This window comes from Stegostoma tigrinum, chromosome 42 (genome assembly GCF_030684315.1).
Source record: "Stegostoma tigrinum isolate sSteTig4 chromosome 42, sSteTig4.hap1, whole genome shotgun sequence".
Classification (NCBI taxonomy): domain Eukaryota; kingdom Metazoa; phylum Chordata; class Chondrichthyes; order Orectolobiformes; family Stegostomatidae; genus Stegostoma; species Stegostoma tigrinum.
Window position 1 is genome coordinate 11,004,255 of NC_081395.1, and position 13,201 is coordinate 11,017,455.

General features: G+C 51.0%; 1 protein-coding gene across 1 annotated transcript in view; it reads right to left on the reverse strand.

The window, feature by feature from the left end:
* Window positions 1–4,085: 4,085 nt before the first annotated feature.
* Window positions 4,086–13,201, reverse strand: part of LOC125449251 (glycogen phosphorylase, muscle form) — a 79,499-nt gene continuing 70,383 nt past the window's right edge. Inside the window, exons 17-20 of the mRNA XM_059641450.1 lie at window positions 12,693–12,900; window positions 11,359–11,493; window positions 10,123–10,189; window positions 4,086–5,887 (exon numbers count right to left, since the gene is read on the reverse strand). Coding sequence (XP_059497433.1) covers window positions 5,735–5,887; window positions 10,123–10,189; window positions 11,359–11,493; window positions 12,693–12,900 — 563 coding nt within the window. The 3' untranslated portion in view covers window positions 4,086–5,734. The remainder of the gene's footprint in view (window positions 5,888–10,122; window positions 10,190–11,358; window positions 11,494–12,692; window positions 12,901–13,201) is intronic.

The following is a 13,201-nucleotide window of genomic DNA, read 5'->3' on the forward strand; positions in this document are numbered from 1 at the left end:
CAGTGGTAAACAAGATTCCGAGGATGAAATATCCAGATTTAATCTAAATTGTCTCTCTCAGTTCCTTTTGATGCAAGCAATGATGACATGGTGTGGTCTATAATGCTATGGCTATTCTTCAATATTTGATTTAGAGAACTATATCAATTAAATCAAATATTGAAGAATATTGATATAGTTCTCTCCTTCTTTCAAGTTTCCTGGTTTTTCTATCCGTTCATTCACACAGAGAAGGAACAAAAAGAAAAATGTTTCCAGCTTGTCCACTCTGAAGTTTCCGGGTGCCTTGTACTCACAGATCTATAACAAACTGCAGCGGGATCAACCCGAAGCACAGAGGTTTATAAAATCTCGAGTGGCAGAGATAAGATGAATAGCCGAGGTCTTTTCCGCAGGTTCGGGGAGTCCAAATCTAGACGGCACACGGTTAAGGTGAGAGGGACAACTGTTTCATGCAGATGTGGTGCATGTACGGAGTGAGCAGCCAGACTAAGGGGAAGCAAGTTATAAAGAAAGGCTGGGACTATTTTCACCAGAGTAGGAGGTGACCTTACAGAAGTTTATAAATCGGTGAGGGGTATAGATAGGGTTAATGGTGGAGGTTATTTCCCTAGGATGAGGGGTTTCAAGAGTAGGGGGTTCTTAAGGTGAGGCGGTAGATTTCAAAAAAAGACGAGGAGCAAATTTTTCAAACAGAGGATGGTTCACGTGTGGAATGAACTTGTTGAGGAAGTGGAGGACGTGGGAACAATTACCAAGTTTAAAAGACATTTGGATGAGTAGATGAATAGGAAGGCTTTGGAGGTATACAGGCCAGGAGCAGGCAGGTGGGACTAGTTTCATTTGGAATTATGGCGAGCATAGGCTAATTGGACTGAAGGGTCTGTTTCTGTGTTGTATGACTCTAAGAACAGGCTTTAACTCTCTGGCCATTTAGAAGGCCCAAAGGGCAATCATGAGAGGCTCCAAGAAGCTTTGCGAAGGGTTGGAGAAAACATTAAGGGTGAACATGCCTCACTCCCCGTCTCCTGTGTGCTCCACAGGATCAGAGTCTCAGGGATGAACAGGTCATCCATTTCTGAAAGATATCAGCAGAAAGGTCTCCAACCCAGGTGGGCACTAGATCGTCCATTCCAGACATTTGCGGATTTCAGGCCAAGAATGATTTCAAACTTCTGTCTTTTCAAGAAAATTTTGCAGGAAAATGGAGTACATGTAGAATATCATTGACGAGAAAATCTCACTGTAATGCTTTCATATGTTAACACCTCGTAACACTTCACTGGATCATGCTGTCTACCGTATGTCATGAGGTGGATGAGGAACACGCCTGATTATATTAGCAGTATTTCTGAGACCAGCACACACATTCCCCACAGCAGGTGATTTCTAGGTTCCAGGTATTACTCCCAAACTGACGCCCCAGTCTGAGTAGGGTCAGTGCTGGGAGAGTGCTGCACCGTCAGAGGGTCACTACCAAGGGAGTGCTGCACTGTCGGAGGGTCAGTGCCAAGGGAGTGCTGCACTGTCGGAGGGTCAGTGCCAAGGGAGTGCTGCACTGTCGGAGGGTCAGTGCCAAGGGAGTGCTGCACTGTCGGAGGGTCAGTGCCAAGGGAGGGCTGCACTGTCGGAGGGTCAGTGCCAAGGGAGGGCTGGTAATTTTAAATAGAAAACCCTATATAAGGTGATTGTCAGGAGTGGTTTAAAGGAGCAATGTGGAAGTCCCAGAAGAGGATTTTGGAGCATCTGGCTACTGAAAGCTCTGGGTAATGTGATGAATATCAGGGATGCGTAACAGACCGGAATTAGAGACATGCAGACAACTGAGAGAGTTTCATAGCTGAGGTTAATCGAGACTTGGCTTAAACAGGAGCCTGTACAGATTAGTATTTAAGGAGGGAGGCAGAAGACAGGAAACTATTGGCCTGTTATCCAGACCTCAGTCATTGGTAAGATTTTAGAGTCCATTATTAAGCATGAGATTGCAGAGTACTTGAAATGCATGGTAAAATAGAGCTGAGTCAGCATGGCTTCATCAAGGGGAGGTCATGCCTGATAAATCTGTTAAAATTGAGGGAGGTTAATGAGCAAATTACACAAAGAGACAGTCAACATGATCTATTTGGATTTCCAAAAGGCTTTTGACAAGGTGCTGCACAGGAGACTGCCAAATAAGATGAGCTCATGGTGACAGAGGCAAGGCAGAAGGCAGAGAGTGTGGAGAAAAGGGGGTCTTTCTCAGGATGAAAGCCGATAACTAATGGAGCTCCACAGGAGTCAGTATTGGGGCCATAACTATTCACTTATACAGTAACAATCTGGACGAAGGAAGTGAGCATTGTTTCTAAGTTTGCAGATGACAAAAAGATAGACGCTGGGACAGACTGTGTTCAGGGAGGATGTCCAATCCTTGCAGGATATGGACACGGAGTGCAAGTGGGCAGAGAAGTGGAAAATGGAAGACAATGTGCAAAAGTGAGAGGCTGTGCAGTTTCCTGGGAAAAATAGAGGTATCGGCTACTTTCTAAATGGAAAGTCTTTGGAAATCTGAAGCACAAAAGGACTTTCAGGATTCCCTGAAGGTTAACATCCAGGTTCATTTGGCAGTTAGGAAGGCAACTGACACGTTATCATTCATTTTAAGAGAGCTAGAATACGAGGGTAGAGATGTGCTGCTGAGGCTGTATAAGGTTCTGGTCAGACCACACTTGGAATATTAAGAGCAGTTTTAGGCCCTGTATGTCATGAAGGATGTGCTGGCCTTGGAGGAGGTTTACAAGAATGATCCCAGGGAGGGAGATCTTGTCATATGAGTAGTGCTTGAGAACTCGGGGTCTGTACTCGTTGGGGTTTAGATGGATGACAGGGCAATCTGGTTGAAACTGACACAAGCCTGGGGGGCCTGGATAGAGTGGATGTGGAGAAGATGTCTCCACTAGTAAGAGAGATTAGGATACAAGGGTATAGCCTCAGAGAGAAAGGATGACCCTTTAGAACTGAAATGATGAGGAATTCCTTCAGCCAGGAGGTGGTGAATCTGTGGAAGTCATTGTCGCAGAGGGCTGTGGAGGCTAAGTCATTGGATGTCTTTGAGACAGAGACAGCTAGGTCCTTGATCAGTAAGGGGATCAGGGTTTACAGTGAGAAGGCAGGACAACGGGGTTGAGAAACATAGCCACGATCAAACGGCAAATCAGACTCGTTGGGCTGAATGACCTAATTCTGCTGCTGTAAGGTAGGGCCTTAGAGAAACGTGCACAGCAAAACTTTAGTTAAGTTGATCTAAGACGAAAGGAGTGCAGACACTGACTCAGAGATCATCAGAATGGTCAAACCTTGAAAGGAGGAAATAACGACGTCTTTGGGAGCTGCTGAGCTGTGTCAGGGTGATGTTTTTGAGGTGGAAGGAAGCGGCCTCAGTGTTAGACCAGATTGGCAGGGGTAGGGCTAAGCACAGCTTGTGAGTTCAAACAAATCGCCAGTGAACGGGGAGGTTTCGAACTTATAAAGAACTTGGCGCAGAGTCTGTGCATAAATCTATCGGGGGCGGCGGCGGGGGGGGAGCTTATGCTGTGGTCCCCATTTCATTTTTTTGGTTCTAAAGTTACATTTGCTGCTTCAACCCCAACACTCTGAACTTTGATACAGATCTGGTACAGCCAGGATGTTTGTTTGTGGGTGGCCATTAACCAGTCCATTCAGGATGTAGGGAGTTGGTCATTATACACAACAGCGAGCCTCATCTTTTTCAGCCAGTCACATCTGTGGCAGGGTATCCTCAGGGAGGGAACATACTGCATGTACTGGTACGCTCTGATCATTCCACAACTGGCAAGCATGACAGGGGCTGGACTGTATAATCACGCTTTGAGTCCAAACTCTAATTCCCAGTCTGTATGTTTCATCTGACTTCTTTTCTGAGAGACCCTGTTTTAAGCACCTGTTGATTGATTTGGTCTCAAAGGAAAGCGTCTGTGCAGACACAAGAGTTGTCATGTTTATAAAGGCTCAGATCACCCATTCACCCCTGCACCAGGCTGGGAGGGCTGCAGCCTCTGTTGCCCATCAAATAACAGATCCAGGACTGCTTTGATTGTCACTTTTATTCTGTGTTTAACCGAATGTCAAGACAGCCACGCTCACCGCAATATTGCACCAGGGAAAAAAACATGCAGCTCACACAAGGCAACAGGGACAGCGATCATGAATAGGGCACCACCTGGGGAGGTTAGGAAACTCTCAAGCAGAACCCGGAAGGATTCGTTTGTAGGGGCAGAGGAAGGATAAAGTACACAAGGTCAGAAATTCAGCAATCTCAAATGTCAGAATTGCTTCGCAACTCAGTCCATTTTATTTCTCGTCACTCCCAGAGGATCAGACACACATATCCGCAGCGTTTGATGTAAAAACACTTGGGTCTGGGTGGGGACAATGTTTAGCATCTTCAAAAAGCAAAGGCAGAGTACAAGGGACAGGGGTGGGGAAGGAGTTATACAGTCCCCACCGCGCAGATAACCCCAATATGAATGACACTCATCTTCTGGTGCCAGAAACCGCCAGGGGATCTTTCTTGAGCCCACAAGGGCTGAAGAGAAAGTACATGCTACGGACAAATTCAAGTGGTAGGACAACCCGTTCACCCTCTCGAAGAGATGAGCAGAGCTTGGCCAGGTCAAGGAGGTACTGCACTGACACTCAGCAGCTGAACTAAATACATTTTTTTTGTGTGGTTTCCTTTAAATATTTACACTTAAAAATAAGTTAGTTATTCACACATTAAATACACACGAGGGAAGACTTAAACTTGCTGGTCCTATACCATGACCGAGGTCAAAGGTTAGGATGCGCACCACAGCAGCTATTTTCTTTTTTTAAAAACCGTGGATCAGCAAAGCATTCAGAGAGCAAGCTATCTCCATCCTAATGATGGACCGCAATGTGATGCTTCTCAAAATACATTTGTTTTCTTCAGCAAAAACAAAAAAGACCTAGCACTTTGAAAGGCCCACCTCCCAACACAGTCAAGAACATTCCAGAAACAAGACAGCTCAACCACAAGCTACACTGCACCCACAAGCCCTCAGCTCAAAGGCCAACTAACTCCCTCTACATCGAAGGGAGGTTTCAGAAACAAAAACAGCTGGTTTCTTAACTTGATCAGTGGTTGGTGGCAGGGTAGGGAGGGAGCAAAAAACACCAGGAGGGCGTGTGCCTGGGCAAACGCAACTCAGGTTATTGCCTGTCAGCTAGGCCGCAAGTGCTGCATTACCCTGCAATTTGGTGTTTGAAGGGAGGGCAGAGGTGGAAAATATTGAGAACTCCAACTCTGGAGGACCAAGTGGGTATGCAAAACTACAGCCTAGTTAGTTAGCCACGTTGACAATTATTTCTGGAATTCTCCCACCTCCAAAGCATGCAACATGCCAAGCAAAAGAGAGCAGAGGTTATTGTACGGCCTAGTGGCAGGCCTTGAGGGAGCAAAGAGAGCTCTCCACCCTCCTGCACTCAACACTGAACTGCGCCAGCTATTGGGCAGGTCTCTGAGCCACAGTTTAGAGGGAAGGAAGCTACACTCCAATAACCAGCAGGCTGCTCTCCAGGAGGGACAAGCACGCAAGCAGCACAGAGGTGAGCACTCAGGCATGGAGAACACGAGGGAGAAAACAGGGGAGCCAGCGTGCGGGGGGATGAGGGGTGTTGGGGGAGGAAGAGATGGAAGACCGCCAAGGGAACTCTAATCCCGGGGTTCGTTGGGGGCCGGGATCTTGTGCTTGCTGGGCTCCACACCCCAGATCTGCCGGGCGTACTCTGAGATCGTCCTGTCGCTGGAGAACTTTCCGGAAGTGGCGATATTTTTGATGACCATCTTGGTCCATTCCCTGGAATTCTGCAAGGTGAGAGACACAGGGAAGATGATAATGTTGATAAAAAGAGAGAGATGGATCATAGGATTTGTGGTGGAGGTGGACGCATATGACTCAGCGATGAATACCACTCAGTCAGCACGGAGAGACTGGGAACACTGGGATTAATCTTCTCCACTCCGAGGAGAACCAAAGGAGAGACTGAATCAAGGAGCTCAAAATTATGAAGGGATTTTGATTGAGTCAACAAGGGAGAAATTGTTCCCACTGGCAGGAGGGTCTGAGGGACACAGTGAAGTGAACTAATTGGAGGGGGAAGATGAGAATTTATTTAACGCAGCGAGTTGTGATCTGAAACATCTGTAAAAGGTAACTCAAGATCGGGTTTGGTCCCATGGAGTGACCCTGATCCATGTCATTCCTACCCTCCCACATCCATTCTGAAAGGAATCACCCACAGCACTGAATGGTGATCCTGAACAGCCTGACTCAACACTGGGGCAATCAAATAGGCACGGAGTTGGATAATAAATAATTGGGTGGAATATGGAATGAGAAGAGGATGGGAATGTCACTGACCTAGTAATCCAAGAACCCAGGCCTAACGCCCTGAGGAGCTGGATTCAGCATTCGGTGGTACTTAAATTCAGTTCACTGGTACTAGAAATGCAAAGCCAGTCTCTGAGGCAGAGACCATGACAACTATCATTAATTGTTGCACAGCCTAGACCAGGTTCACAAAGCCCCGCAGCAAAGGAAGCCCCTACACCAGGTTCACAAAGCCCCTCAGCAAAGGAAGCCCCCCCAACAGGTTCACAAAGCCCCTCAGCAAAGGAAGCCCCCCCACCAGGTTCACAAAGCCCTGCAGCAAAGGAAGCCCCCCCACCAGGTTCACAAAGCCCTGCAGCAAAGGAAGCCCCTACACCAGGTTCACAAAGCCCCTCAGCAAAGGAAGCCCCCCCACCAGGTTCACAAAGCCCTGCAGCAAAGGAAGCCCCTACACCAGGTTCACAAAGCCCCTCAGCAAAGGAAGCCCCCCCACCAGGTTCACAAAGCCCCACAGCAAAGGAAGCCCCTACACCGGGTTCACAAAGCCCCTCAGCAAAGGAAGCCCCTACACCAGGTTCACAACGCCCCTCAGCAAAGGAAGCCCCCCCACCAGGTTCACAAAGCCCCGCAGCAAAGGAAGCCCCTACACCAGGTTCACAAAGCCCCTCAGCAAAGGAAGCCCCTACACCAGGTTCACAAAGCCCCGCAGCAAAGGAAGCCCCTACACCAGGTTCACAAAGCCCCTCAGCAAAGGAAGCCCCTACACCAGGTTCACAAAGCCCCGCAGCAAAGGAAGCCCCTACACCAGGTTCACAAAGCCCTGCAGCAAAGGAAGCCCCTACACCGGGTTCACAAAGCCCCTCAGCGAAGGAAGCCCCTACACCAGGTTCACAAAGCCCCTCAGCAAAGGAAGCCCCCCCACCAGGTTCACAAAGCCCTGCAGCAAAGGAAGCCCCTACACCAGGTTCACAAAGCCCCTCAGCAAAGGAAGCCCCTACACCAGGTTCACAAAGCCCCGCAGCAAAGGAAGCCCCTACACCAGGTTCACAAAGCCCCTCAGCAAAGGAAGCCCCCCCACCAGGTTCACAAAGCCCCTCAGCAAAGGAAGCCCCCCCACCAGGTTCACAAAGCCCCTCAGCAAAGGAAGCCCCTACACCAGGTTCACAAAGCCCTGCAGCAAAGGAAGCCCCTACACCAGGTTCACAAAGCCCCTCAGCAAAGGAAGCCCCCCCACCAGGTTCACAAAGCCCCTCAGCAAAGGAAGCCCCTACACCAGGTTCACAAAGCCCCGCAGCAAAGGAAGCCCCTACACCAGGTTCACAAAGCCCCGCAGCAAAGGAAGCCCCTACACCAGGTTCACAAAGCCCCTCAGCAAAGGAAGCCCCTACACCAGGTTCACAAAGCCCCTCAGCGAAGGAAGCCCCCCCACCGGGTTCACAAAGCCCCTCAGCGAAGGAAGCCCCCCCACCAGGTTCACAAAGCCCCTCAGCAAAGGAAGCCCCTACACCAGGTTCACAAAGCCCCTCAGCAAAGGAAGCCCCTACACCGGGTTCACAAAGCCCCTCACCGAAGGAAGCCCCTACACCAGGTTCACAAAGCCCCTCAGCAAAGGAAGCCCCCCCACCAGGTTCACAAAGCCCTGCAGCAAAGGAAGCCCCTACACCAGGTTCACAAAGCCCCTCAGCAAAGGAAGCCCCTACACCAGGTTCACAAAGCCCCTCAGCAAAGGAAGCCCCCACACCAGGTTCACAAAGTCCCTCAGCAAAGGAAGCCCCTACACCAGGTTCACAAAGCCCCTCAGCAAAGGAAGCCCCCCCACCAGGTTCACAAAGCCCTGCAGCAAAGGAAGCCCCTACACCAGGTTCACAAAGCCCCGCAGCAAAGGAAGCCCCTACACCAGGTTCACAAAGCCCCTCAGCAAAGGAAGCCCCCCCACCAGGTTCACAAAGCCCTGCAGCAAAGGAAGCCCCTACACCAGGTTCACAAAGCCCCGCAGCAAAGGAAGCCCCTACACCAGGTTCACAAAGCCCCGCAGCAAAGGAAGCCCCTACACCAGTTTCACAAAGCCCCTCAGCAAAGGAAGCCCCTACACCAGGTTCACAAAGCCCCGCAGCAAAGGAAGCCCCTACACCAGGTTCACAAAGCCCCGCAGCAAAGGAAGCCCCTACACCAGGTTCACAAAACCCCTCAGCAAAGGAAGCCCCTACACCAGGTTCACAAAGCCCCTCAGCGAAGGAAGCCCCCCCACCGGGTTCACAAAGCCCCTCAGCGAAGGAAGCCCCCCCACCAGGTTCACAAAGCCCCTCAGCAAAGGAAGCCCCTACACCAGGTTCACAAAGCCCCTCAGCAAAGGAAGCCCCTGCACCGGGTTCACAAAGCCCCTCAGCGAAGGAAGCCCCTACACCAGGTTCACAAAGCCCCTCAGCAAAGGAAGCCCCCCCACCAGGTTCACAAAGCCCTGCAGCAAAGGAAGCCCCTACACCAGGTTCACAAAGCCCCTCAGCAAAGGAAGCCCCTACACCAGGTTCACAAAGCCCCTCAGCAAAGGAAGCCCCTACACCAGGTTCACAAAGCCCCTCAGCAAAGGAAGCCCCCCCACCAGGTTCACAAAGCCCTGCAGCAAAGGAAGCCCCTACACCAGGTTCACAAAGCCCCGCAGCAAAGGAAGCCCCTACACCAGGTTCACAAAGCCCCGCAGCAAAGGAAGCCCCTACACCAGGTTCACAAAGCCCCGCAGCAAAGGAAGCCCCTACACCAGGTTCACAAAGCCCCTCAGCAAAGGAAGCCCCTACACCAGGTTCACAAAGCCCCTCAGCAAAGGAAGCCCCTACACCAGGTTCACAAAGCCCCGCAGCAAAGGAAGCCCCTACACCAGGTTCACAAAGCCCCGCAGCAAAGGAAGCCCCTACACCAGGTTCACAAAGCCCCTCAGCGAAGGAAGCCCCCCCACCGGGTTCACAAAGCCCCTCAGCGAAGGAAGCCCCCCCACCAGGTTCACAAAGCCCCTCAGCAAAGGAAGCCCCTACACCAGGTTCACAAAGCCCCTCAGCAAAGGAAGCCCCTACACCGGGTTCACAAAGCCCCTCAGCGAAGGAAGCCCCTACACCAGGTTCACAAAGCCCCTCAGCAAAGGAAGCCCCCCCACCAGGTTCACAAAGCCCTGCAGCAAAGGAAGCCCCTACACCAGGTTCACAAAGCCCCTCAGCAAAGGAAGCCCCTACACCAGGTTCACAAAGCCCCTCAGCAAAGGAAGCCCCTACACCAGGTTCACAAAGCCCCTCAGCAAAGGAAGCCCCCCCACCAGGTTCACAAAGCCCTGCAGCAAAGGAAGCCCCTACACCAGGTTCACAAAGCCCCGCAGCAAAGGAAGCCCCTACACCAGGTTCACAAAGCCCCTCGGCGAAGGAAATCTGGCATCCTTACCCATTTGATCTACATGTGACTTCAGGCCCCACAGCAATGGGGTTTGACTCTTAAGCGTCCTCCAAAACAGCCCTAGCAGGCTGAGGGGCAATTAAGGATGGACAACTGGCTTTTCCAGCAGCTCCCTAACCGGATATCCTTTCGGCAGTGAGAACTGAGTGGACATTCCTGAACAAGGTCACTCCACGCTGCTGTGCGCTGCACGAGAGGGCAGTAGCTACAGGCAGTACAAGCAGACTACAGACCCCATCTCTTGTCTCCGTTGCTCGGCATTGGGCGTACTAACCTTGTAGAGGGCGCTGACACGCTCCTGGCATTTGATATAATCCTCATAGTCAGCAAAGACCTTGAATCTGTAGGAAGGACAGAGAGAGAGAGCGAGTGAGAGAGAAGGGAAAGGTGGTGAGTTAGGACCTGAATAGCAGGGTGGGGACACTGAGCTGGCAGCAGCCTTGCATACTCCTCAGCAGGCCAGCACTTCAGGGTGGTGCTGCCAGCACTTCCCCCCCCCGCCCCAACCCTGCAATGACCCTCCCAGCTCCGGTGGTGTGGCACCACCATAATGTCATACACCTCCCAGCAAGTCACAGTTCCTCAACTGGTGAAGCCCTGGTCTGTGCCTTTGGTCCCTTCAGACTTCACAATTCAATGCATTCCTGGCCAGTCACCCACATTCCACCTTCCGTAAACATCAGCTCATCTACAACACTGCAGCCCCGTGTCCAAATACACACCGAGCCCCTTTCAACCCCTGTGCTCGCAAACTTCCAATTGCTGTAAAACTGTAAAAAAAATTCTCCTTCTTTTCAAACCCCTCAAAAGACCTCACACACACCCTCCTCCATTCCCTTCAATCTCCTCCAGCCCCTTAATGCTCCAGGATTTCTGTATCCCTCCACTATAGCCTCCCGAACATCCTTTATTCCCATTGCTACTGCATTTAGGGCTGTTCCTTCAGATATCAGGCACTCAATGTTCAGGACTCTAGCCATAAAGCTCTCTGCCTCTTGCTCTCTCCTTCCTTTTTGACATTCTTTGAAATGGCCAAATTTTTGGTGACCTGTGCCTCATATTGCCTTAGGAGATTGTACAACAAATTGTTTCCTGACAGCACAGTGCTGGCTCACTGCCAATCCTCCTACAGGGCAGGGCTCCCTCAGTGCTGACCTTCCAACAGCATGGCGCTCCCTCAGCCCTGACCCTGGGATGTTGGGCTGGAGTTAAGCAATCAATGGTCTGGAGTGGGGGTTTGATCCCACAATGAACTACCTCAAAAGAGTGAGCACCTCAGACACACACACACACACACACACACACACACACACACACACACACACACACACACACACACACACACACACACACACACACACACACAGTAGATCCTCAACACTCCTGTAGTCCCTTGTCTCTCCAAGAGTAATCCCACTGACAGGCAGAGAGGTCTGAGCATCTCCAAGCCCGCCCCCACACTCAGAGCAGCACCAGCCTTCCATCCACCCAGGCAGTAATGTGCCCTCACCTGTCATGGTGCATCAACATGTTGACAATGTCCTTGAAGAGGTCGGGCTCCTTTGGGCTGAAGAATCCACTGCTGATCTGGTCAATGGCCAACTTGAGTTCAGGCAGACGCTCGTAGTAGGATCGGGCGTTGTAGCTGCAAAATCCCAAAGTAGAGCACACTGCTTAGCAAAGGGGGCCTAGCATCAGAGCAGAAATAACACCACACTGTCCCAATGCCCAAGACAACCACAACCTGCACCCTACAGATGCCCTCCCTGGCATGCTGCAGCCCAGGCTGCCAGCTGGAAACTGGACCACAGCATGGATTGCACCAACACCTTACCAACATCCCCTATGCTAATCACAGTCCTACTTCCCAACATACAGCCTGCTATAGGCGTACAGAGCAGTCATACGCCCGCCTGAGCTACCTGTTGGATCTCCTCACTCAAGGAAGGACACAGAGGTGTTTGAAACAGTTCAGAGATGGACCAATTCCTTGGATGAAGGGCTTCCCCTGTGAGTGAAGGCCAATCTGGGATGGGTCTGGATCTGTTGAAGTTGGAAAGGATTATAGGTGATCTCCTCAGGCCACATGACAGAACTTGACAGGGAGGATGCTGAGAAGATGCTGCCCCTTGTAAGGGAGAATGGTACAGTGGGCAGGGGTCAGGACAATGATAAAATAAGAAGTTTTCCATTCAAAATAGAGGCAAGTACAATTATTTTCTCACAGAAGCAACTCTTTTCCACAGAGCAGAGGTGGGAAAGTCCTCAAGTATTGAAGACAGAGGTAGGTTTGACAAGGGAGGCAAGAGTTTAAGGACAATGAGGGGGTGGACGGGTGGAGAGGAGGGAGTTAAAGGCCGAAATCCAGAGTTGAGGCAAGATAGCTTCGACTACAATCTTATCGAGCAGTGACATAGATCCTGAAGAGCTGAATGGCCTGCTCCTGCCGCTAATTCTGACTGGAATAACAGCCAGCTGGACAATGATGGGGAGCTGTCCATGTCCCACCACAAGCTCTCCTGAAAAGCCAACCTGATTATGTTCAGAGAATGCCATTGCTCCAGTACCTGAGCCAGGGGTATGCTCTCAGTACCCACATGAGGCTTAAACAGGCGGATGGCCCGCCTTGCTCTCTGCTGACTAGGCTTTCGCTACAACTTGGACTTTTACATTGCGCTCCGAGTTCCACATCCTCCATTCAACAGAGTCAGTGGCACTCCTAACCACCCTTCTTGCTGTGCCATCTCTCACATTCCACATCAATCGCTCTGCTTCACTGGCACCCAATGAGCTCTGCTCCCAGCCATGAGGCCTGGGCTGCCAGCCTTTTGCCTGCACCCTTACCCCCTCCTGTCCATGGCGTCCACCTCATCCACAAGCATGCCAAAGATGAAGAAGTTCTCCTGGCCGGCCTCCTCAGCCATCTCCACATTGGCACCGTCCATGGTGCCGATGGTAAGGGCGCCATTCAGCATGAACTTCATGTTACCAGTTCCTGATGCCTCAGTACCAGCAGTGGAGATCTGTTCCGAGAGGTCAGAAGCTGGGATCACTGCAAGACGAGAGGCACAGACAGTGAATTAGAGACAGAGAGGGGGACAGAGAGAGGTGCACGCACATATATACAGAGAGAGAGAGAGAGAGAGAGAGAGAGAGAGAGAGAGAAAGACACACAGACACAAGGTGGGGGTGGGGAAATGAGAGAGACAGACAGACAGACACAGGCCGGCGGTTAGAAGAGAGAGAGAGTCACGGAGTGAGACAGAGGGCATACAGGTGAAGTGTACAGGGATGGAGAGGGAGACACAAAGACAAAGTGTGTGAGTGAGTGTGAGGAAGAGAAGACTTGCAGT